Consider the following 27482-nt stretch of genomic DNA (forward strand, 5'->3'; position numbering starts at 1 on the left):
GAGCTGATCTGATGATGGAGACAGGAGGTGGCCATAGGAACTCGACCTGTATGTAACTAACTTGTAATGGAATCTTGCAAGTTAAATTTGATCCACTTCCCGGTTTCCGATAGAGCTGAAATTTTGCATACACATGTAAGTCGGGTGACAATGCAATATTATGGTACCATCGAGCTGATCTGATGATCGAGACAGGAGGTGGCCATAGGAACTCTGTGATGAAACAACGCAACCTAATTGTATTAGGGGTTTTTAGAATTGTCTCGATGAGTATTAGTTGTCTGTCGTAAGAAAAGTACAATCAGCGATAAAAGCTTGTACCAAAAATGAAATTTTTGCCAAAAACTTTTTTGACATTTTTCATTATACCTATATATAATATACTTATGTACTTAAAACGTGTTACTATGACGATGACGGGAGCAGCAAAGTTTGACGGATCGCAGATGTCACCAGTTTTCAAAATGTTAAGCCTTATTGTCGTCATGTCATGAGCAATTATTTCAATGCGTCAAAATTAGGTTTAGAGGATTTGCCCTGGAGCACGAAATCGATATTTTAATTAAACTAACGTAGACTAAGGAAAAAAACTTGAAAAATGTTACCCAAAGTAATAGGTAAAAGCTGATTTTATTCTAAAAGGTTTTGTTTAAGTATAGATTATATTTTCAATTTTCATGACAACAATGAAGGTAAACAAGATATTTTGTAAAATAAAGCTACGGATTTAATTAAATAAAAAAAATTAATACATTTTCTGCGTAGGCCATATTATTTAAAGTTGTCCCCTACACTTTTTATTAAATTTGTGAATTTATATGTTATTTCTACCTACTCAGAATCACGAGCTCTTTCTATCCTAATAGGAGAAAAAAAGTGTCCCAAGGTATTTTTCCCATTCTGTTACCATTTATTCATAGACTTTGTATGGCGGTTTCGGAATGGAAAGATCGAAAAATGCGTGGAAATCATGGAACACTTTTTTTCTCCTGTTAGGATCAAAAGAGTTCATGATCCTGAGTAGAAATAACATAAAAAATCCCAATTTTGAAAAAAAAAAAGTGTAGGGGACAACTTTAAATAAAAGGGCCCAGGTAGGTACTTAACGAGCAAAAGTAGTGTGATCGACAAAACAGCCGAATCACCGTGTACTTGGATACTGACATGTCTTTGGAACCTTCCGAAACTGCGACTTCGAAATTTTTCATACTTTTGTATGGATGGGGTTCATAATTTTCCGTAACATTAATTTCCTATGAAATTTTCCAGAATTATCCGAGAAATTTTCCAACTAAGTATTTTGAAACTTTCCATGATTTGCACATCTAGACAAATACAGAGAGAAATAAAGACTTCAGTATAAAAGACTTACCCATCACCGCGACGAGGAGCGCGTATCGCAACAGAGACATGCTTTCAACGAGAGCTACCTGTGAATTAGAAGCGCTCTGCCCGGGCCCGGGTATATGCCGCGCACATCATGCATGGGACAGTGATTACACTGGGTTGCAAGTACTTGAGTACTATAACGCTGCGTCTTACGTAAGCGAACAAGTCGCGAAGCGAAGAGGCGCCGTGCGGCGCGGCGGGCCCACGGCGCGCGGCGTTCGCAACGAGATCGCCCACGTAGGACACTTCTATAGGTATCAAAGGATTGATTCACCCCGCGCCGCATCGTTCGCTTCGCGTTCGCGTGTTGTTCGCCTACGTAGTACGCAGTGTAATAAGTACTCACTCATCACTGCGACGAAGAGCGCGCGCGTATCGAAACAGAGAGAGCTAACTGTGAATTAGAAGCGCTCTGCCCGGGCCCGGGTATAATTATGCCGCGAAACATACATGGGACAGCGGGCACACGATACCTATAATTAGTATATACCAGACGGGTCAACGTAGGTACGAAAATCTATGTGGAAAGCGTCACTTCTTTACGAGCAAATCTCTATGTATGGTGGAGTTCGCAAACTTCTTGACAAGCCTACGCTACGTTTCAAAAATATATTCACCAGACCTTATTGTCTGTGTCTTAAAGGCGTCTAGATATATTTTTGGAACCTTGGCTTGTGAAGATATTTGTGAACTCGACTGTATCACTACCGATATGGACTGTTAGTTTTTAGTCTGTGTCTTATTGTATACCTAATAATAGATAGAAACGAGTTTCAAGGAAACGTCACTTTTAATATCTAAAACATATAAATTATTATTATAGTACTCATTATCTTTATTTATTTTTCCTCTTACGTTAGGTTATTTATAATATGAATATAAAAGTAAAGTATAAAAACACAAAACAATAAAAAATACATATAAACACATTATAAAAAACCTAACCTAGGGTGCCGCCAGCACAGCGGGGCACGGCCCAAGCTACCGGTGGTCAGGGCGGCAGAGAGAGGAACCGGCGGACTATCCGCGCCGTGTCCAAGATTACCGCCTTCTGCATCTGGCCCTTGATCCAACCACCTAGCGAGAGTCTCTCAAGATGTTGGTCGAGACTCTTGGCTATTAGACCGTTCACTGAAACGACTATCGGGACAATGATCGTCGAATCAACATCCCACATGGCGGTTATCTCGTGAGCCAAGTCTAGGATAGTACTTACCTGCTCATTATTATTATAGTGATCAACGTATTGCTATCTTGCAAGAGCGAGAGGCAGCTGTAGAGCTGTACTTAAAGAGTGCATGAGAAAGTTATATTAATTAATTTAAATTTAAGTCTTACTATCGTAAACCCGCACTTTCAGGACTTTACACAAAAACTAGAATAATACAGGTTATTGTGGCATAATGAAATGCATAAATTTTTTTTTTCGTCAAGTCAAATTAATCTGGGATATTGTCTAGGGCTCTAGGGGTACCATAGGTTAAAAAGTTTGGGAAACCCTGAGTTAGATTACGATACATTCTGTGTTTCATAAATAAATAAAAACGCAAAAAAATGAAGATTCGTCCGTGACTTTTATGTAAACTCTCAACGCATTTGTCATTATTTAATTATCACTATTATAATTCAAAATTTATTGCATTTCCAATTATTCCGTGATTAATTGATTTGGTATATTTCTAGCAAATGTGTCATTGTTTTCGAACGAGACCAAAGTAGTTATTGTTGGTACATTATACTATAGCTGGTCAAGCAAATCTTGTCAGTAAAAAAAGACGCAAAATTCAAATTTTCTATGGAACGATACCCCTCCGCGCCTAAAGTTTTCAAATTTGCCGCTTTTTTCTACTGACAAGATCTACTTGAACAAGTATATGTAGCAGTAAGGTCAACCGTGATAAATGCGTCTCTTGTTGTAAATGCGTCTATTGAGTTACGAAACGTAACATATTATAGCCGTCTGCATTAAAAGTTCAGAGACCACACTTCGAACAGTACGGTTACCATCAGTTTGTCACTGACATAAACGCCGTCGAGAACGTAATTTACTTTCTATACATCTCGCTCGCACTCGCATATTCGTGCAAACGGGATGTATAGAAAGTAAATTACGTTCTCAACGGCGTTTATGTCAGTGACAAACTGATGGTAATGGTAACTGGTGGTAATGGTTTAGTAGAATAAGTAAATCTTTAAAAGCCGCATTTACCTCAAGTGACGCATTTATCCCGGTTGACCAGACGTAGCGTTGGGGTAACATCGAGAGCGGGATAATTTTGAGAATGGCAAATGTCAAATAAGTAAACTAGAAGAAATTTCTACAGTACCGTACGTGACGTACGCGTTTGCGTTGTCATTTTGTATGGGATTATGTTTCCAAAACGCTTGGTGAGCTGTTCTAAATCCTATACAAAAAAAGCGGCCAAGTGCGAGTCGGACTCGCCCATGAAGGGTTCCGTATTTAGGCGATTTATGACGTATAAAAAAAACTACTTACTAGATCTCGTTCAAACCAATTTTCGGTGGAAGTTTACATGGTAATGTACATCATATATTTTTTTTAGTTTTATCATTCTCTTATTTTAGAAGTTACAGGGGGGGGGACACACATTTTACCACTTTGGAAGTGTCTCTCGCGCAAACTATTCAGTTTAGAAAAAAATGATATTAGAAACCTCAATATCATTTTTGAAGACCTATCCATAGATACCCCACACGTATGGGTTTGATGAAAAAAAAATTTTTGAGTTTCAGTTCGAAGTATGGGGAACCCCAAAAATTTATTGTTTTTTTTCTATTTTTGTGTGAAAATCTTAATGCGGTTCACATAATACATCTACTTACCAAGTTTCAACAGTATAGTTCTTATAGTTTCGGAGAAAAGTGGCTGTGACATACGGACGGACAGACAGACGGACAGACGGACAGACGGACAGACAGACAGACAGACATGACGAATCTATAAGGGTTCCGTTTTTTGCCATTTGGCTACGGAACCCTAAAAAGACATAATATAAACGCAAACGCTATCGAATGTATTAGGGGGTCTGAAACAGTAACCAAGATGCCTTGTAAGTATTGCAATGGCCAGTAGCGTACCTAAGTATTGTTAAAGTATAAAGTGCTATTGGTTTTATAGAATAAAACAACAATTAACTTATTGAGGCTTGTAAACTTTTATGAATAAAGGATAAATAAGGTATCAATCCAGAGGTAAATCACTACATAGTATAAATCAAAGTCGCTTCCCGCTGTCTGTCCCTATGTAAGTATGTAGGTATGCTTAGATCTTTAAAACTACGCAATGGATTTTGATGCGGTTTTTTTAATAGATAGAGTGATTCACGAGAAAGGTTTATGTATAATTTGTTAACCCGTACGAAGCCGGGGCTGGTCGCTAGTTTAAAATAGAATAGCTCACAGGCGATAACGAAGTGTTTGTAAATAGTAAAATGTGACGTTCCACAAATAAAGGTACCTTATGGCGGTACCTTTGCCCGTGGAACGTCACAAATAATCCATATTGGGTTATAAGGTCAATCTTTGCTGCATTCGCGTAAATGCAGAATTTATGGAGTATATACTTTTTTCCATGTCCTTTTAGGATCAGAACCTTGTGTTTATGATGCGGGCTAGACACGAACAGTAAGAATAATCAATAATAGGTATATACATATTTATTGATTGAAAATTTAAATGAAGAACAAGTAATTTCGTGAATTTTTTGGAGACATTGTGACACTCTTTTATTGCTGTACCTACTTACTAATTACTTCTTATTTGAATTGTCTATAAATTACTTCTCAAGATCTTTCTAATGAGTATAGAAATGTGAGCCTAAACTCGATGTGTTTATGTTTTTTCCATCAATGAACTAAAATGTCTATTGATAAACATTAATATACGTACCTAGGTGACTGGTTAAATCATTTTCCCAAAATCATAATTTACCTGTAGCATAATTTCTATTCGCATTTTTAGGGTTCCGTAGCCAAATGGCAAAAAACGGAACCCTTATAGATTCGTCATGTCTGTCTGTCTGTCTGTCTGTCCGTCTGTCCGTCTGTCCGTCTGTCCGTCTGTCTGTCCGTCCGTATGTCACAGCCACTTTTCTCCGAAACTATAAGAACTATACTGTTGAAACTTGGTAAGTAGATGTATTCTGTGAACCGCATTAAGATTTTCACACAAAAATAGAAAAAAACAATAAATTTTTGGGGTTCCCCATACTTCGAACTGAAACTCAAAAAATTTTTTTTCATCAAACCCATACGTGTGGGGTATCTATGGATAGGTCTTCAAAAATGATATTGAGGTTTCTAATATCATTTTTATCTAAACTGAATAGTTTGCGCGAGAGACACTTCCAAAGTGGTAAAATGTGTGTCCCCCCCCCTGTAACTTCTAAAATAAGAGAATGATAAAACTAAAAAAAATATATGATGTACATTACCATGTAAACTTCCACCGAAAATTGGTTTGAACGAGATCTAGCAAGTAGTTTTTTTTAATACGTCATAAATCGCCTAAATACGGAACCCTTCATGGGCGAGTCCGACTCGCACTTGGCCGCTTTTTTCTATTCTTAATTTACACGAAACGCATTAATTCCTAACATGATTTTTCCATTCGCATATTTTCCCATTAGACAATTTGACTGGTTAGATCATTTTCCCAAAATCATAATTTACCTGTAGCATAAGTAATTTCTATTGACATTTTTTCCTGTTCTTAATTTACACCAAACGCATTAATTCCTAACATGATTTTTCCATTCGCATATTTTTCCATTAGACAATTGTCTAATGGCAAAAATTGTCTAAATTTAGCCACTCACAAATATTTCTTACGCCGTTTATTCTATAATCAAAAAATCGATCACCCCACCCCACTTTCTTTTCAAAAAACATTTAGTTCACAACTTAGCTAGACGGAGCCCCACTTCGCGGGGCTCCTATTTCTGGGCGGTTTGCCCTTCGAGTATCTGAAGCTACCTAACGAACCTAACCTACCTAACCTATTAATTTAGTGTGACGTTCATGAAAACATTACACTTTGGGGAAAAAAGTGTAGGTAGGTTAGGTTCGTTAGGTAGCTTCAGATGCCCGAAGGGCAAACCGCCCAGAAATAGGAGCCCCGCAAAGCGGGGCTCCGTCAAGCTAAGTTGTAAACTAAATATTTTTTTGTAAAGAAACAGTGCGGTGGGACCATGGTAATATTATCGCCTAAGAAATAAAAAGAATGCGAATAAAACGATTTGGAAAGTATTAATTATGAGAAAAATGTAACCTAGGAATTAATGCGTCTGGTGTAAATTAAGAATAGGAAAAAATGCGAATAGAAATTATGCTACAGGTAAATTATGATTTTGGGATAATGATCTAACCAGTCACCTAGGTACGTGTAATGTGTAAATACACTAAGGTATTTTGGGACTATAGTGTATTGGGAATAATGCATTATACATATTATGAAATTAAACTTTAGGGTATTATGCGACTGCGCAGTCAGCAGCAGAAGTTGCTAAGCGGGCGAGGTGTTCAAAATTACCTTGACGCGCTCTTATTCTCTTAACAATAAAGCCGCGTCAAGATCATTTTGAACGCCTCGCCCGCTTAGCAACTTATAGCTGCTGACTGTATTTTGGGCCTAGTTCGATTCGAACTGTGATTGATGCACCTACGAGTATATTGAGAATATGTGTATCTAGTCACTAGACACATGTTCTTAGCATTTACCATTTCTTCCCCTAAAGTGCCATGTACTAGTCATCTAGTGTCTAGTGGGAAGAAATGCTTATGATTACAAAATAGTATATTGACTGATAGCACAGAATAAATAATAGTACTAAGTACAGAAGACTCACTCTAACAAAACGCGTCTGTTACGATCAGCACGATATGGCCGCTAGGTGGCGACAGCGTCCCGCGCGGCTTATGGCTTTCCCCAAAATTGGGGCCGAACGGATGTACTTTTAGCTACCTGTAGCAAAGCGACGAAATCGCGGAGTGAGACACGCCTGCTGATAGTGCGTTTTGTTTGTTCAGTGTCACAACAGTGTACAATCACCACTGAAAAGCGGAAAGATATAGACTTACCATCAGGACTGGCTAGAACAAAGCTCCGAAGCGCCACAGCACTGAGTATAGTAATAAAAGACAGTACTAATTGCCATAATGCCGAGGAAAACGGCATAGCGGGGAAATTCTACCTGTCAGAATGATGGCTACCTAAAGACTAACTCACCAGTTAGTCGTCATATTATACCTACAATAGAAATATCACCATACTTGGAGGTTGTTCAGGGGAAAAACTCTTACTCAATCCAGGAGACAATGACATATTTAATTGCATTGAGAAATGCAATGGCCCATCCATTAGGCAAGAGGAAGTTCGCTAAGAAAAATATTTACATACCGTAAAATGGGGTGAGTAGGTTTCGCGGGGAGAGGTGGGTTATGAATGGGGAGAGAAGGTTTGAGAGGGGGGTGAGAAGGGATTTTAAGGCTACTGCTACAAAAATAATGTATTCCAATTTAAAATGGAGCTATAGTAATACACATAATAAAAAAAAATCGATCCAACATTCTTCCAAAATCACCTTTGTATGAAAAGCCCTCTCATCCCAAATACGAGGCACTACGGGGTGAGGTGGGTTTTCCTCTTAATCGAAGGTTAGACCCCTTCTCTAAAGCTGCGTGACGTCATGTATTTTACCGGTCAAACCCGATTTCGGCCCGAATTTATTCCACTTTCCACCTAAAATAAAGTCCGTCAACCAAATCTTGTCAGTAGTAAAAGGCGGCAAATTTGAAAAATCGCGGGTTAGCAACACTGTGTTCAAATAATTCCAAAACGCGTGTCATCTGTGTTTTATCTGTGGAATGTGGATCGTGAACGACAGCCGTCACCTTATTTGTTTTCATTTGGTTTTCATCCTGAATCGTTTCTGTTTCAAGAGATATTTCTGCTGTCACCATTAAATACCAATACATTAAATAAGAATAAGCAAAGCTAAGGGGCCTACAATGTACAATCATGCTCGTTGGCGTTGATGGTAAACATTACTAAAAATTGAGGTTATGACAAGTATTGGAAGAACTCTTTCGAACTTTTAAGATTATGTTCAGTTTTTTTGTTTTAGGGTTAAAAGGCATAAATAAAATTAAAACGTATGCCTAAATCTATCCAACAAGACCATAAATTGTGTCCTGGAAACCGTCCATAGGCCCACATGTCTAATATTTTCAGCAATCAGTTGTGACTATTTACAAAGGTAAACCTTTTAAACAGTATTAAGAGCCTTGATTATATCGCCGTTCTTTCACAATATCTACCTAATCCATACATGTTTGTTGCAGGATTAAATCTTGCCCAATATAAGGCGTTCGTAGTAGGTAGTATCTTTTCAGACAATACTTACCTATGGCGGTTTATGTCCGTGTACAACGCAACCAAGTCGAAAAGTGACCCTTATCTTATTTACCTTTAAATTAAATAAACACCCAAATATCAGTTGTTTTATTTTTAATATGTATATTGTACAATATATACCAATCAAAAAAATTACACAGGTATGTCATATTCATCCAGAACAGTACACTAATTTACATTAACAAGTGGCATATTATATTGTAAATAACAAATATATGCACTATCTAATTATCTGCATTTTGATATGATTTTATTTTAGTAAACTTAGAAGACATAGATAGGGAACAAAGAGAATATAAGCAGTTGTTTTTGATATCTTCAAATTTGTTCATCATTTTGATTAACATTGTTTTAACATCGCTTTTAAATTGTCCGTCCATGTTTCAATTTTTTTCAATAAACCGCGAGTGACAATTTGAATTGACGTACGCAGGGCGCGCTCAGCGGAAAAAAAAATCTGTTGGTTCGATGTACATTGCTGCTTTTCTTAGCGCAATACTGCTCTTTGAGTGTGCCCTACTTTAGTTTGCTTTACATTGCTACTGACAAGATTTGGTTGACGGACTATAGGTACTAAATAGGCCTCTTTAATAGGCCAAGTGGATTAAACTAAGCCAACATTAGCTAATGGGTTTAAGTTATTCCTAATCTGCTAGCTTTTGGTAAAAATAAAGGTAGTGTGTCTTTTTAACCGACTTCCAAATCTAAAAGGAGAAGGTTATCAATTCGGTTGTATGTTTTTAGGGTTCCGTAGCCAAATGGCAAAAAACGGAACCCTTATAGATTCGTCATGTCTGTCTGTCTGTCTGTCCGTCTGTCTGTCCGTCCGTATGTCACAGCCACTTTTCTCCGAAACTATAAGAACTATACTGTTGAAACTTGGTAAGTAGATGTATTCTGTGAACCGCATTAAGATTTTCACACAAAAATAGAAAAAAAACAATAATTTTTTGGGGTTCCCCATACTTCGAACTGAAACTCAAAAATTTTTTTTTCATCAAACCCATACGTGTGGGGTATCTATGGATAGGTCTTCAAAAATGATATTGAGGTTTCTAATATCATTTTTTTCTAAACTGAATAGTTTGCGCGAGAGACACTTCCAAAGTGGTAAAATGTGTGTCCCCCCCCCTGTAACTTCTAAAATAAGAGAATAATAAAACAAAAAAAAATATATGATGTACATTACCATGTAAACTTCCACCGAAAATTGGTTTGAACGAGATCTAGCAAGTAGTTTTTTTTTAATACGTCATAAATCGCCTAAATACGGAACCCTTCATGGGCGAGTCCGACTCGCACTTGGCCGCTTTTTTTTTAATTTTTTTTATTTATTTTTTATTATTTTTTATGTTTGTTACTCCATATCTCCGTCATTACTGGACCGATTTTGAAAATTCTTTTTTTGATTGTATGTATATGCATACAGATTGGTCCCGTTTTTGTCAAAACCCAGTTCTGATGATGGGATCCATGAGGAATCGAGGGAACTCCTCAAATCTTAAAGGCATACATATAGTGATTTTTGTGTTTTTATCAACAAATCAAGCATATACATTCAGAAACGTGACATTTGATGAAGTGGAACTGCTGATGATGATCAGAACAGAACTCTTCAACGACGCATAGTTCACGTTTGGCGATTTGTCCTCTTCGTTATGTTTGTTAAGCAAGTTAAGTTTTTAAGTCACATTTTTGTCAAGCTCGAGTTCTGATGATGGGATCCATGAGGAATCGAGGGAACTCCTCAAATCTTAAAGGCGTGCGTATAGAGATTTTTGTATTTTCATCAGAAAATCAAGCATTTTTATTAAAAACTGTCGCATTTGATGAAGTGGAACTGCTCATGATATCAGAACAGAACTCTTCAACGACCCATAGTTCACGTTTGGGCGATTTGTCCTCTTCGTTATGTTTGTTAAGCAAGTTTAGTTTTTAAGCCACATTTCTGTCAAGCTCGAGTTCTGATGATGAGATCCATAAGGAATCGAGGGAACTCCTCAAATCTTAAAGGCATACATATAGTGATTGTTGTGTTTTAATCAACAAATCAAGCATATACATTTAAAAAGTAACATTTGAGGAAGTGTAACTACTGATGATGACCAGAACGAAATTCTTTAACGACGCATAGCTCGCGTTTGGCGATTTTTTCTTTTCGTTATGTTTGTTAAGCAAGTTAGGTTTTTAAGCCATATTTATGTCAAGCTCAAGTTCTGAACATGGGATCCATGAGAAATCGAGGGAACTCCTCAAATCTTAAAGGCACACGTATAGAATTTTCTGTATTTTCATCATAAAATAAAGCATTAACATTAAAAACTGTCGCATTTGATGAACTGGAACTGCTGATGATGATCAGAACAGAACTCTTCAACGACGCATAGTTACATGTTTGGTGATTTCGAATTTCGACTTTGACTTGGACTGGGACCCGGATTCGGATCCAGATCCGGACTCGTACCCGGATCCGGTTCGGACCCGGACCCGGACCTGGACTCGGACTCGGACCTGGACTAGACCCGGACTCGGACCCGGACTCGGACACAGACCCGGACCTTGACCCAGAAAACCACTATGATAACTAAACTAAATAAACCACTATGATTACCTACCATAAAATGTAGGTATAAAGTATGATGAGGCCAAACCCCTCCCGCTCAAACCCCCGTACACCGCACCGCATGCGCCGTTAAGTGGGTTAGGTTAGGTTTGAACTGCTATCCTCACAGAACCGAACAAAAGTGGGTTAGGTTAGGTTAGAACTGCGAGCCTTACAGAAACGAAATGCTTCCTTTTCTACATAGCGCACCATCTACAATAATCTTTCACCGGGCCGCATAGAAGTCGGTTTTTTTTTCTTAAAAATTATTTTTAACACAGTTTGCTGTCAGATGGTGAAAGTATAGGGGCTAAAATGACTTGTAAGAGTGACAGTGACACCTTTAAGGTCACATACAGGAAAGTGTAACTGCGGGATAAGTGTAGCCAGCCTTCGTGATACCGGGACCTGGGGCCCATTTCTCGAACGGTATTAGTCTAATATTATTAGTGTGTTGCCATGGTAACTCATACGATTTGACAGTTCGTGGGCTAATAATATTAGTCTAATACCGTTCGAGAAATGGGCCCCTGTTAACATATATCAGTGTGTGTTTAGTGATCTGATCACACAGCTCAGCTCTGGCAACCTTACCCACTGGGAAGAACACAACACTGGGTCTACTGTTATTTGGCTGCGGTTTTCTGTAAGGTTGCTTTCCATGAACCTAGTATTTTAACTGGACCAGGCATGAGGGGTGGGGGAAAATGGCCGAACGGGATAGTCTTATGTATCTTTCAATAGGAGTAACAGCGAAAGCGCTATTATTGTTTGTCCTTGTCACATTCTCACTTTTTGTTTGCTCCTCACCATAAATTAGTATGGATTATGGTGGGCAACAAATAAATTTGACCAATCATAGTGTCGCATTGCGTATGTTTTGTCCCTCACGGAGGCACGCGTATACCACTTCTATAGGACCCTACCTTCTAGTATGTTGCTTTCTCAGTTGGGCTTACTTTGGTTATATGTATTATAACCGCAAAATGCGCTATGCCGGTTTTTAGGGTTATTTAACCTAACCTCCTAAGGCCCAAGGTCCTACACATACTACTTATTAACTTTCTTATTCAGACCCAGCTCCTATATAACAATTTATTGTGTAGTCATAGCATACCACGGTCCTACCAGTAGGACTTAATAGAAAACCCATCATTTTGTTTTCAAATTTTGCGCTTATCGAAATTGGCGTGTACGAACTTTTAGAGGACTGTTTTGAAATTGAAATTGAAATTGAAAATATTTATTTCAGATTTGCATCCATAATTGTTAGTATAACTTAGGAATAATGTTAACTTGTATTGTTTTGTCTGTGAGCCCTTTAACAAGTTCGTAAAAAAAATCAAAGTGCTGTACAAGGTGCTGTATAAGTACAATAACATTAAAAAAAGTCTTTTAAGTACTTGGGTCTGAATGAGTATAAAACAATAGTACTACTGGTAGGACTACGGGCCGTACTGACACTACTGACTACATACTCAATTTTTCGTTGGGCCTTAGGAGGCTAATACCTGTTGTTTTTGAAGTGAAAACTTCTTTAGCGGCGCTGGGCACTTTTTGAGGTGGGGAAAAAATGATAAACTCGAGACAGCGTAAGGCGATCACGTGACCGTAAGGTTTAGATGGCATTTAAATCAATGAAGAAAAACTCAATGACATAATTCAATAGAGCTACATCTTGATGAAATCGCTAATAAAAACGAACTCTAGTACTGGTGAATAAAACTCAAAATATCATGACCAAATATATTTAGATGCGAGGTCTGCAAGGTAACATTACAATTTCTATTCAAATTTTAAACAATGAACGCTACAAATTTGAATTTCGAATTTTAAACAAGCTCACTGACCAGCAATTTCGGAACTAAAGTTTTTCAATAGATAGGAAGATGGGTCAATTATACATAGTGCTGCAGACATTTTGGACTAGTCATTGAGTTTTCACTTTTGTCGGCACTCCCGGAGTGCAACCCGTTGTTTTTTTAATTGAATATGACGAAGATCCATTTAGATAATAAATGTTACCTTGTAATACTGCTCTCGTTTACAATGTTTATTCTCACTCAGATAACGCACAAGTTTTATGTGTATTTCGCTTAGCAATGTTTGTTGTTGTGGATAAAAAGGCGTATTTCGGACATTTTACTCGATAAAATGTACACGTAAGTAAATTCCGGGTGAATAAAAGAGATGCGTGCAGTGTACACTCGAGCCAGGTGATCAGCGGGGAGTGCTGCATGAATATATTATGCGAGTGGCCTCGGTGTACTCCATATAAATCTGTTGGAACCTGTACGCCACGCTGCACGCCCCGCTGGTCGCGCCCCACCTGATAATAATATACTCCGCCTGGTACTCTCTTCCCGTCTTTTCGTGGTCACATGACTGACACAAGCCTACGTCATCATGCGACAGCGCTATATGATAATATGCGATAGCGCTATATAAAGTGGCAATGTTATTGTGACGTAGGCTTGTGTCACTCTGGGAAGAGAAGACCATGTTTTATTAGACTATGGCTTTACCTTTGATAACAGCCTCCCGCAAACACCGAAGTTGAGGGCATCTTACTCTTTTACTACAATTAAGGCGTAATTAGAGCAACAGAGAAAGATGCCCGCAATTTGCGAACTTAGGTGTTCGCGATTTTAGGCCAGATTTTGCGACACGGCGTAAGGAAACCTATACTTTACAGCCTAATGACGTAATATAAAAACAAAACACTCACCAGTCGCCATGTTGTCCGTCAAAAGATCCGCGTGAAACTGTCTCGAACGTCAGGAAACCAATGTAACGTATAATTGCATTAGCCTTATCTATTTACGAGACATAATCTTTTTACTTCGACTGCCATACGATTTGAGACCTTGCGGGTTATGTAATAAGCTTTAGCGGGACAGTGATAGCATATATGGTATTGAGTAGAACTATTAACAGCTGAGTCAATAGAATCATCATTTGTGTGAAGTATAGGGTAGGTACTGAGCATGTAAAAAAGAAAGAGCGCGCCTTGTTTTGTGGTACTGCAGAGCATGGCCCGACATGCTTTTTGTCGCTTTTTTTGCTTTTAGGGTTCCGTACGACAATGAACCATGATAGCTAGACAGTTAAAATAGCTAGACAGGTAAGGAACCCTTCGTAAGCGAGTCCGACTCGCACTTGGCCGGTTTTTTAAATGAAGTGTATATATATACCTACCTCTAGCTAACTTCTTGTTTGACGGGCGTTTTTTTTTTTTCCTATTAACTCGCTCCGTCAGAACAATATTGGCATAATGATACCCTTATCAAAACTGGTTTTAGAATCAGGCTTAACATTATTTCATTAGGAAAGGTCATCCACACAAATATGATTAATCAACAAATTAAAAGAAATAAATATAAAGAAGTTCGGTTAAATGCTGAACCCATTAACAAAATAGTATCACTACATGGTCACTTTCCGTAGTTCCCGCTATTTGTCTGTCCCTATGTTAACAGTGGCGTAGCTAGGCGTGGGCAAAGTGGGCCGTCGCCCACGGCCTCGCGCCCCAAGAGGGGCCTCGCGCGAGGCCTCTTCGGACACAGTGAAAGAAAAGGGCCTCGCAGATGCGATTTCGCCCACGGCTAGATTAGTTCACGCTACGCTACTGCCTATGTATGCTTAGATCTTTAAAACCACGAAACGGATTTTGATGCGGTTTTTTTAACCGCCTTCAAAAAAAAAAAAAAAGGAGGTTCTCAGTTTGACCCGTATGTATGTATGTATGTATGTATATTTGTTCGCGATTATCTCGCGTTTGGCTAAACCGATTTTGATGCGGTTTTCAGAAAAGTGTTTCTTACATTCCGGAGAAGGTTTTAGTATACATAGATCTGAGCTGATGCCGAACCCTGGCTGTACCTAGTGGAACTCAGGTTTGGTGCAACATAGGCTTACGCTGTTTTGGTCATCCGACACACCTTGATGAGCACTTGGGAGAGCAGTACCCAAGATAGAGCTGATGCTGAACCCTGGATGTACCTAGTGGAACTCGGGATGTACCTAGTTGAACTCAGATTTGGTGCAACATAGGCCCACGCTATTTTGGTCATCCATTACATCATAGTCAGCACTTGGGAGAGCAGTACCCAAGATAGAGCTGATGCTGAACCCTGGCTGTACCTAGTGGAACTCAGGTTTGGTGCAACATAGGCCAACGCTATTTTGGCCATCTGTCACATCTTGATGAGCACTTGGGAGAGCAGTACCCAAGATAGAGCTGATGCTGAACCCTTGCTGTACCTAGTGGAACTCAGGTTTGGTGCAACATAGGCCCACGCTACTTTGGTCATCTGTCACATCTTGATGAGCACTTGGGAGAGCAGTACCCAAGATAGAGCTGATGCTGAACCCTTGCTGTACCTAGTGGAACTTAGGTTTGGTGCAACATAGGCACACTTTGTTTTGGTTAACCGACTTGTCGTCGTGTGCCTATGTTGCAGAGTTCCACTAGGTGGGTCGATGAACTTTTTTCTAACTGCCTTTAAAAAAAGGACGTTCTCAGTTTGACCCGTATTTATGTATGTACGTATGTATGTGTGTATGTTTGTTCGTGATTATCTCGCGTTTGGCTGAACCGATTTTGATGCGGTTTTCAGAAAAGTATTTGTTACATTCTGGAGAAGGTTTTAGTGTACAGTACATGGATGGTTTGAAAAACCAATCGGACCCGGTAGGTGGCGATGCTATCGGTATACCTACTAACAAATTTATGTTGCTGAAACCGATTTAGATAAAATAGTGGGAGTGGGAGACGGACTCGGACTGGGACTGGGAATGGGAGTGGGAGCAATATACGTACAAATCGTTTAGCACCAAAACGTCATATTATGTTTTGTCGCGATTATCATCGAGTTAGGTCATCACCAACAGTAGATAGTTACTAGCCCAAAACTAAATGGGGAGCCTAACTAGTATTTTAGCCCAAAACCTAAAATAAATGAAGTACCTACCTATCACTAAAAAGTAAAAAATAAAATAAAAATAATAATTAAAAAATTAAAAATAAACAAAGTTAAAATAACTTAATATAATAACTTTTTTTAAAAAAGGGAACCGCCTTCAAAAAACCAACCCACTGAAAAGTTCAAAATAATTTTTATATGGCACCCTTTTACGTGTCCAGTCCCTATCCCGTCGTAAAGCAAAATTTTGTCAAAAAGTAATGAATACCTAATAATAAGAAAATTAATAATCATCCGGGTAATTACTTAGTTTTTGAAGGCGGTGCCAAACCAACAAAAACAGTCTTTACTACCAATCAGAAAAAAAATACGAGTACGTAGTTACGTAGTACCTACAAGACCTAAATTAATGAGTAAACTAAGTATGTCTTTATAATGCAAGTAAGTGCAGCGTTCTTCGTTGTCTAAAATATCGGTTCTCAAAATTTTTGGTTTGGCACCGACTTCAAAAACTAAGTAATTACCCGGATGATTATTAATTTTCTTATTATTAGGTATTCATTACTTTTTGACAAAATTTTGCTTTACGACGGGATAGGGACTGGACACGTAAAAGGGTGCCATATAAAAAATATTTTGTACTTTTCAGTGGGTTGGTTTTTTGAAGGCGGTTCCCTTTTTTAAAAAAAGTTATTATATTAAGTTATTTTAATTTTGTTTATTTTTAATTTTTTAATTATTTAATAGATAAGGTGATTCAAGAAGAAAGTTTATGTATAATTTGTTAACCCGTGCGAAGCGGGGGCGGGTCGCTAGTTTAATAATTTGTTTATTTATTTGTTTATTAGGATCACCAACAGAAGATACAATTTACATACTAAGTATAAGTACTAAGAGGGCACATTTATTATTGATCCCCCACTTAAAGGCAATCACAGCAAGCATTCAGTATTATAATATTTAATTTAAACTGTAAGTTAACACTCAGAAAAAGACTAAGTATAAATTACAATAATTTAGAATAAGTACCTATAAAATACTAATTAACAACTTAATATTAACAATAAATTTTCCACACAACGTAACTAAAATTAAGGTGAGTTAGACGAGCTAGCTGAGGTTGCCAACAGATAATAATTTGGTTTTAAATAAGGCTTCACTGTCGTGAAACACATCCAATGAGGGATATTGTTAGCATGCTTGTTGTATAGGCGAGCCAGGCGAGGCAAAGGGTAGGTAGTGAGCTAATAGGTTAGTTCGACTACGACGCACATAGAGTAAGGCACAAGGGTAACGTGGCAAACGAGACGGCAATAAAACACGATATTATAACTTTAGATACTTATGGTGTACCTGTTTACATACACCTACAATCTACATACGAGAACGAGAGCTTAAAAGACGCGGCATAATCAAAAGCCGAGAGGAACAACAAACAGAGAGGACTAATGTCACAAGTTGTTCAGCATTAGACTTTTCGGGTCGGTGCAACATCTATTGTAAAGTAGCGGTACTGATAATTCCGCTATTCGATGCTAGATGTCGACTACGAAAATAATAGTATTTTTGGGACCAAAACTGATGTATGGAGTGAGCACTCTATTCTTACTATATTTCTCTATGACTGAGCTTTAGTTGATAAATATCAAATAATATATTTTTTGTAGGTACATGAGTTTTGAGAAGTTCATTAGCGAGTTGGGTGGGATGCATTCCTGCGGAGCTATCGCGAAAACCGAATTTTGCAAATTACGGGGATCTTTCTCTTTTACTCCAATGAATGCGTAATTAGAGTGACAGAGAAAAATGCCCGCAATTTGCGAAATCGGTTTTCGCGGTAGCCCCTCTGCTTATTTTATATAGAAATACAGTTCTAGAAATGGGAGCTTGTCCTACAGGAGGGGTTTTTAAGTAAAACCTCCTGGAAAATGGAATGACGGCTGCTGCTCTTAATTCTCGGCATGTAGGTGTACACCGTACACCTATATTGTAGGTATACACTTAGTGGCGTCTTAAGAGTCACACGTGTAATTTAAGCATGTCGTTTTAAAATGAGAACGTAACTTCGAATGTATGAGAGTGGCTTTTTGGCGGCGGGTTAGTGCGACTCTTAACACATTCACTGCCCCCGACGCACATTGCGTCCACCGTCATACAAGTTTGTTCCTAGGGCACGCCCCCTGGTAGTGAATGCGTTAAAGGAACCTTTCTTCTCTCGTGAAAGCCACTCCCATATAAGGGGGTTTTTCGAAAAAATGTTATGATTTACTTTTTTTCGAAAAACCATCAATTTTTGGGTAATTTAGACTCAGAATCAGGACTATTGAATGAGATAAAACAAAAAAGTGTCCCCAGTTTTTCATACAAATTTTGGGTGTCAGTTTTGTAACGGTCCATACAAAATGTATGTGAAAATGCGTTGCAAAACTACCTTTTTTGGGACACATTTTTTTCTTTTTAAATCGATAGTCCTCATGATTCTGAGTAGAAATAACCCAAAAGTTTATGGATTTTCGATAAAAGTAAATGATACACCTTTAAGTGAAAATACCCATAATCGCGTGACTCTTAAGACCTAACGATGACTTTACGAAGTTATAATAGATATCTATCTATCTAATCTATCTATATCTAATACCTTTAAACGAGCAATTCTTGCATATTTATTATTTATTTTTTTATTTACACGACTGCCCCAAAAAAAAACCGGCCAAGTGCGAGTCGGACTCGCGCACGGAGGGTTCCGCACCATCAACAAAAAATAGAGCAAAACAAGCAAAAAAACGGTGACCCATCCAAGTACTGACCCCGCCCGACGTTGCTTAACTTCGGTCAAAAATCACGTTTGTTGTATGGGAGCCCTACTTAAATCTTTATTTTATTCTGTTTTTAGTATTTGTTGTTATAGCGGCAACAGAAATACATCATCTGTGAAAATTTCAACTGTCTAGCTATCACGGTTCGTGAGATACAGCCTGGTGACAGACGGACGGACGGACGGACGGACGGACAGCGGAGTCTTAGTAATAGGGTCCCGTTTTTACCCTTTGGGTACCGAACCCTAAAAAGGAGTGTATTGTTTTTTTACACGACTGCCCCAAAAAAGGAGTGTATTGTTTTCAGGGTTCATGTTTGTATGAGGGTGGGTGGGTATGTAAGTTTCTTTGTTCCACTCTAGCAGCTAAATGCCTTAACCGATTTACATGTATGATATATCATTAGAATCCTTACATCATCCCGAGTAACATAGGCTATGTGACGTCATTATAAAAACAATATGGCGGACTTAATACGCCATATTACACAACCTTTAAAAAAACATTTAGCTTTTCAGTTCGCTTTTAATTTGCAGTCGTGTTTTTTAATTTTTAATTAATTTATGACACTTGTATGTATATATATTTCGGGGATCTCGGGAACGACTCTAACGATTTCGATGAAATTTGCTATATGGGGGTTTTCGGGGGCGAAAAATCGATCTAGCTAGGTTTTATCTCTGGGAAAACGCGCATTTTTGAGTTTTTATATGTTTTCTTCCAGATGTTACAATATACTCCTTTGCTATCGGAGATCAAATTATCAGTGCCGTCAATCAGAACGCGGAATGCAGAGCGTTGCCTGTTTAGTCTACCCAGAACTCATACCAATTATGCTCAAAATTCGTCTATCAATCGTATCCTTAAACTATATAATAAACAATTTAGTAGCATCGACTTGTTCGACTGCACAAAATCAACCTTAAAAAATCGTGTTCGATCACTGTTACTGAAATCAAAAAGAGCGACAACTTGAATAAATATAACTAGGTAAGTAAATCATACACCTCATTCGTCTCACATCATACACACTATCACAGACACATACACACATACACAAACACAATCACACAAAGTAAACACACACACACACACACACACACACACGTTACGCAAGCCCACACCTTCTTTGTATATTTTTTTTTTCTCTCCCTTCATTTTTCCTAAAGATGTTTATATTATTGCCACTTGTTATTGCATGTTAGCTGTATTATTGTGGACATCTGTTACTGGCTTTGTTTTCTGTTCATTGTGCTATGTATCATGTACTTTTTGTATTGCTGTTGATGCCCCAAATAAATAAAATAAAAAAAAATAAAAATAATATAAGTCTAGCGCCTCCACTTTTGATAATAATTAAGTAGGGTAGGTTACCTACCCTAGGTATAAAAAATCAGAAACATTTCCTTACCTGGTCAAAAGCCGGTGTTCCTGCAGATTTGTCTTTAATCATTATTAATCTTCGATCAACACGGAAGGGATGCGGCATTCGCACTATTTCTCCTCTGCCTAGGTACAAGATCAACTGATCTAGCGCGGGTAATAAAACTAGTTGCGCTCGGATTTATAACTAGACGGAGTCCAGACGCGCGAGTGAACACAGCAGCAGAAAAAAATGCCTAATTGCTCGGTTTTTTGTTGTAAAAAGAGGTTGGGGACATCAAATTTACAAAAAGGAGGTGTTATATTTCACACGTAATATTTTTTTTACATGTCATACGTTTAATTATATTTAAACACAATTATTATATTTTAGTCTCATGTAATTGCTGGATTTATCGATTTTTCTCGCCCAGTACAAATTGCGGATCGGTCGAGCAACAAATCCGACTTCTCATCTCTTGACGAAAATGTGTTAGTGTGCGTGTTGTGACACTTGTGACTCGTCCGTACACAAAAACAGATCGAGGTGTGCAAGATTTGTCTGTGTAGGGTGTCATTTTCTATGTATTTGTGTCGTCATTACAGATTGGATTTTGAGTGCGACTGTGTGCACGTTCCCCCCCGCGAAAAATGGCAGAATGATTTGAATGTCAAGATATCGCTTGGGCCTATCCCTTCCGACCTGTCGGAAGCCTGTGTTGATCGAAGTTATTAATTCATGATTAAGTAATAAACATATAAGTAATAATAAGTCGCTTACCTGCACATGATACGGTGTTTCTTGTGAACTTGAACTTCTCGAGATATAGAGGGCGGGCTCGTAGTCTTAATAACCGATTTTACTTTAAGTACCTACTTAGGTGAGGTACTTACACTCTGGTGGTATACCTACCTACCTATAAAAGTAAGATTTTAAACACAAAATAAAGAAAGAGCGCGCCGCGCGTGATTGTATGAAAATAAGCAAATCAAAAGGTACACAAAATTAGTTATTATTACGATAAAAACTGTTAAATAAAGTTAAACAGAAAAATCTGTTTATTATGTTTTATGTTTGACACTTGACAGATAAACAAATCTAAAAGACTAGTCCGAATTGAAAACTTGAGCTTCTCTTCAAAAACAAGTGCGGAAAGACAAGATCGTAGCTGGATCGTACCTACTAGAATGTAGGAGGCCCAATACATTCCACGACTCTTCTTTTTCCGAACAGACTCTATATCACATATATATTGATCAGCATTAGGTACATAATAATGTAAGTATTCTTAAAGTATTCATCCAAAATATGTATTTCATTTACGTTCAAAAGCTAAAATGACGTACTTCATCTTCTAGGTACAATTCGGACAATACAGTATGGCCTGATGTGAATAAAAAGGCGGCATACTTAATTAAAAACACGGTAGATATTACACCTTCCTCAAGAATCACTCTAAAGTCTATTTTTTTATTCGGTAGACTGAAATGACAGTTAATAGTATGAAATGACATTTCATGTTCATACTATTAACTGTCATTTCAGTCTACGGAATAAAAAAACAGACTTTAATAGGTATTGACAGGTGAAAACCACATGAAAATCCGTCCAGTAGTTTTTGAGTTGATCCCGAACAAACATACACACTAACAGACAAACGCGGCGGGGCTCCTTGTTTTATAAGGTGTAGTGATTCCAGGACTATCTCAAACCTGCAGTTCCTTCGGGACCTTTATAAAGATTGGACAAGATAAAGGGAACTGCCAACCTTTTAATACTTACGAATAAAGATGCTAAAGTAGCTATATAATATACAATGTATATGTCATATAGAGTTAGACCAAGAAAAGTCTGCAGCGATTTTGATACCCCACGCAGTGTAAGTGTTAAGGAGCCCAGACCAGCCGGCGTATTATGGATAGCTTTATCCATCTTTATCCACGTGATAAAATAACTGTCATTGTTTAACACCGTGGGATAGAAAGTGATGGACACCGTTTTATCACGCTGTCACGTAGACAAGAACCATCCATCATATCCGTACAGTAGGGCTAAGATGGCCGGCTCTTAATCATTTTTCACCATGGCTGTCACCTTCTAACAAATATGTAAGTGCGAAAGTGACCCATGGCATGACAGGTGATAAAAATGCGACCATGATAGCTGTACGGATATGATGGATGGTTCTTGTCTACGTGACAGCGTGATAAAACGGTGTCCATCACTTTCTATCCCACGGTGTTAAACAGTGACAGTTATTTTATCACGTGGATAAAGATGGATAAAGCTATCCATAATACGCCGGCTGATTAACAGTCCGCCGGACGGTATATCGGCCTGTCAGTTAGAACAAAAATTTGACAGTTCCGAACAACTGACAGGCCGATACCGTCCGGCGGACTGTTAATCAGTGGGTCTCTTTATTTACACGTCATAAATTAATAGAAGTTTGTCGTTTAAAATGACACTTGCACTGCGTGGGCTATCATATTCATATTATTTCCGTTTTTATCGCTCCTGTGCCTGTGTCAGCTGTCAGTACAATTTGTCTCTCCAAAATTAACATTATACCGGAGTGATAGCTGTCACGGATACGATAAGAAATGAAAACATCTTTATAATCTTGTTCTTATCTCATGATGAATGATGAATGAAATTTAATGATGAATGACCACAATACAAAACAGCCAAAGAAAGAAAACCAACGCACACAATTAAAAGTATGTTTATCAAGAAAGAACTTTGAGAAGCAGCATTAAATAAAAATATTTCAATTAAGAAGTATTAATTATTATTTATTAAGAGTAATAAATATATAATTTGACTCATTAAAAAGGCATTAATTTTATATTATTGCAACCGCCCGAGAAAAACTTTATTCACTTGTCGCAAGGTTGACTTTTTGCTATTAAAATCTCGACAGGCGCTTTGATAAATTTATAAAGACTGCTTCTCAGTATGACACTATTTATGGCTACAACCAAAGAGGATATAATGATGTAGGTATATGAACCCTCCTTGACTATAAACGTATAAAATAATTGTCATTTGATGTGTTGTCAGAGTCAAGTCAGAGTGTGATCGATACTAAATTTTATTACATTCGGTAAATAATGAATGGAAGGAGTAAAGTGGCTCATTGTGATTTGTGTAAAAACTCTAACACGACCGCAAGAATATTATTTTCCTAGTGCAGATTGATATTGTGGTGATTTTAGACTCGGATAACGAATGTGATGTCCATGGATGTGTTATCAGTACGTTTTTGTGCGACATGTGAGATTTTCCAGTGTGTTTAAATCGTATCTAATTTATTATAAATTATAAATAACTACAGGTTGGTACATTTGGTACGTACCATCTTGCCTACTTATTTCGTTACCTACTTTATAATAGGCTAAGTATAAACACTGTAACTTTGTTCTTAAACGAGGTTCCTCCTTCTCAATTCTTCGGGACCTTTGCTTTTTCATTGTTAGTTCCCCGATTCCTCGAACCAATTTCGAAAAATAAGCCTTTTTTTGTTTGAAAGTATTTCACACATCATGTCAGGATTTAATTATGAGAGTTTGGAGAAATCTAGGATCTCTTCAAATATTGTGGCACGCCTATTTAGTACCTACCTAGTACCTACTCAAAAATATCGTATATTATAATCATAATTTAGCCTACACCCAGCCCAGCCAGAGGGCTTGAGTTATGGTCCCCACGCTGGCCCAATGCGGGTTGGAGACTTCACATATACCTTTGAATTAATTCGCGGGTGTATGCATATTTATTCGCGATTTTTCCTTCACCGAAAAGCTAGTGGTAAATAATATCAAATGATATTCCGTACCTACATGAATTAGGTATACCACCGCTTTTTACTCGTAAAATACTAACGTTTTATAGGTATTCCTGTATAGACTGTGAACCTCTGAATCTGAAGAAATTTAACGAAGTTGTGGGCGTATCAGTGATCTAAAAGTATGGTTTTTATCTATTCTGTTAAACGCCTCCCGGCTATCAATGAAAAGTAATGAGTATGAATGAGTATGTAGTTGTATACTCTACTGAAATATAATCTCGTTCAACAAAGCTTGCTAAAATTTGTAGAGCCATAAGAATGTGTCACATATTTTTGCGGCCTGCGATGAGTATAGCATAGGTAGGTATTATTGTAGGTGACTGTATTATTAAAAAAAGCCGGCCAAATGCGAGTCGGACTCGCGCACGGAGGGTTCCGCACCATCAACAAAAAATAGAGCAAAACAAGCAAAAAACGGTCACCCATCCAAGTACTGACCCCGCCCGACGTTGCTTAACTTCGGTCAAAAATCACGTTTGTTGTATGGGAGCCCCACTTAAATCTTTATTTTATTCTGTTTTTAGTATTTGTTGTTATAGCGGCAACAGAAATACATCATCTGTGAAAATTTCAACTGTCTAGCTATCACGGTTCGTGAGATACAGCCAGGTGACAGACGGACGCACGGTGGGCTGAAAATCGGCCTCCATAGAAATAGAAACCGAAGTCTTAAATTTGAACTTTTTTTTATTGGAATAGCTTTTGTTAGGTTTTATTATGTCCCAAAATTAATCTTAGCTAATTTGGTTGGAAAAATAATTAATTATAATTTTTTTTCAAAATCTTTGTATGGCGCGTATCAGAAAAAACGAGTTTTCTCCGAAAATAAAAAGTTAACCGTAATATCCTGACAGATGATTTTAAAACCAATTATTCTTGATTTTTCCACATACAATTAGAATTTTCCTACGGGGTGCACTTTTTTTTTTAAAAATCGATATATATTTTTTATTTTTATTATTTTATTTTTTTATTTTTATACGGTTATACTCGTTATTTTAACTACAAAAAATGAATTTGAGTTTGATCGAACCAATAACTTACGCGTAGTGAATTTTTGTTCTAAGCAAATGTATGGAGCGTACGAGTAAAACGGATTTTTTTTTCAAAAATTAAAGGTATACCGTAATATCCTTGCAGATGATTTAAGTACCAATTATTAATGATATTTTGACATAACGCGAACTTTTCTACCGTATGCACTTATTTAACAAAAAATAAAAAACTTATTTTTTCATGCTGAAATAACTTTTTCTCATTGTTTTAATCAAATAAATAATAAACATACAAGAGTTACAAGTAGAAAATTGAAAATAAAACCATTACATCCTTTACATTATTACCTTTGTATCCTCTTTATTACATTATCTTTGTACTTAATGAAACAATATTTAACAAATTTGACATATTGACAACTGATGAGTCTAAAATTAATGATCGTTAATAAGGTCCGGTTACAATCATTAGTAGATACTACGAATTTACTTAATTAAATAAATATCAGTAACATTATCAATAATTGGTTTACATAAAAACAGAAATAAGTATATGTAATGCTATCCTAATTAAAAGTATTCTAATGCTAATATTGGAATCCTGAAAGTTTAGTTTTCCTGGTCGCTTACTTCCGAATCCGTGTCCATTTCAGAATCAGGGTACACATTTGAGGTATCTGTCACTTCTTCTTCTTGAGGTTCCAGACAAATGAATAATTCTAAAGTTTCAGGGAAGAAAGCCTGTTTCTTTTTTCCACTTATTGTTGGCCTCATTGAAGAAAGGACAGGATCGGAAGACAAAAGTAACATATTAAAAACATCCCTGTTCGAATCTTGTCTCGTTTTTTTTTGTGAGTGATGCTCTCTGAACATTCTGAAGTCTTTGTTGCGTGCCTCGGATGCTTCTTCAGAGAGATGACCAATCGGTACAATATCATTTTGTGCAATGATATCTGTGCCATGGATCAGCAATTTATGCACTGTTGGGGGCATCTTATACCAACTGTAAAATTGAATATAGTCGTCCGCTGTATCTTTACAATAGGCTTTAAACTTTTCAGTGTCAATTACTTCACCTGATGTGACAGCTTGCAGAATTTCAATTTTCTACTTGTAACTCTTGTATGTTTATTATTTATTTGATTAAAACAATGAGAAAAAGTTATTTCAGCATGAAAAAATAAGTTTTTTATTTTTTGTTAAATAAGTGCATACGGTAGAAAAGTTCGCGTTATGTCAAAATATCATTAATAATTGGTACTTAAATCATCTGCAAGGATATTACGGTATACCTTTAATTTTTGAAAAAAAAATGCGTTTTACTCGTACGCTCCATACATTTGCTTAGAACAAAAATTCACTACGCGTAAGTTATTGGTTCGATCAAACTCAAATTCATTTTTTGTAGTCAAAATAACGAGTATAACCGTATTAAAATAAAAAAATAAGATAATAAAAAAAAATATATCGATTTTTAAAAAAAAAAGTGCACCCCGTAGGAAAATTCTAATTATGTGTAAAAATCAAGAATAATTGGTTTTAAAATCATCTGTCAGGATATTACGGTTAACTTTTTATTTTCGGAGAAAACTCGTTTTTTCTGATACGCGCCATACAAAGATTTTGAAAAAAAATTATAATTAATTATTTTTCCAACCAAATTAGCTAAGATTAATTTTGGGACATAATAAAACCTAACAAAAGCTATTCCAATAAAAAAAAGTTCAAATTTAAGACTTCGGTTTCTATTTCTATGGAGGCCGATTTTCAGCCCACCGTGGGACGGACGGACGGACGGACAGCGGAGTCTTAGTAATAGGGTCCCGTCTTTACCCTTTGGGTACGGAACCCTAAAAGATAACAGAAAACTCTTCTGTGAATACTTTTAATGCATTTAAATCTACCTGTACATTTTAAATTGTTTGTGCAACGTGAGTGGTAAGTGAAATATTGTAATTAAAAAGCTCGAGTAACAATATAGGCCTTTGTGCTTCAGTACACCTGCATGAAATAAGATCTTTTTCGAGCAAGTGTGATGAAAATAATATAATAATGTAATATTTACTTTTTTGTGTACCTACCTATTTTATTAGTCCAAATTATCTACA

The 27482-nt window shown here is 37.2% G+C and overlaps 1 protein-coding gene and 1 long non-coding RNA gene across 3 annotated transcripts in view; both read right to left on the reverse strand.

The window, feature by feature from the left end:
• Nucleotides 1-14190, reverse strand: part of LOC134660909 (beta-alanyl-dopamine/carcinine hydrolase) — a 55978-nt gene extending 41788 nt beyond the window's left edge. The window contains exon 1 of one of the 2 annotated variants that reach the window (XM_063516784.1): nucleotides 14154-14190. In XM_063516784.1, coding sequence (XP_063372854.1) covers nucleotides 14154-14163 — 10 coding nt within the window. In that variant the 5' untranslated portion in view covers nucleotides 14164-14190. Of the gene's footprint in view, nucleotides 1-1372; nucleotides 1428-14153 lie in introns of those variants that run through there. The other variant, XM_063516782.1, reaches the window with a different exon arrangement.
• Nucleotides 14191-25499: 11309 nt separating this feature from the next.
• LOC134661364 (uncharacterized) lies at nucleotides 25500-27148 on the reverse strand. The gene is made up of 2 exons (XR_010097950.1): nucleotides 26726-27148; nucleotides 25500-25708 (listed from the first exon to the last, which is right to left on the reverse strand). It is a non-coding gene; the product is annotated as an uncharacterized LOC134661364 (long non-coding RNA).
• Nucleotides 27149-27482: the final 334 nt, after the last annotated feature.

The sequence above is a fragment of the Cydia amplana genome, chromosome Z, assembly GCF_948474715.1.
Source record: "Cydia amplana chromosome Z, ilCydAmpl1.1, whole genome shotgun sequence".
NCBI lineage: Eukaryota > Metazoa > Arthropoda > Insecta > Lepidoptera > Tortricidae > Cydia > Cydia amplana.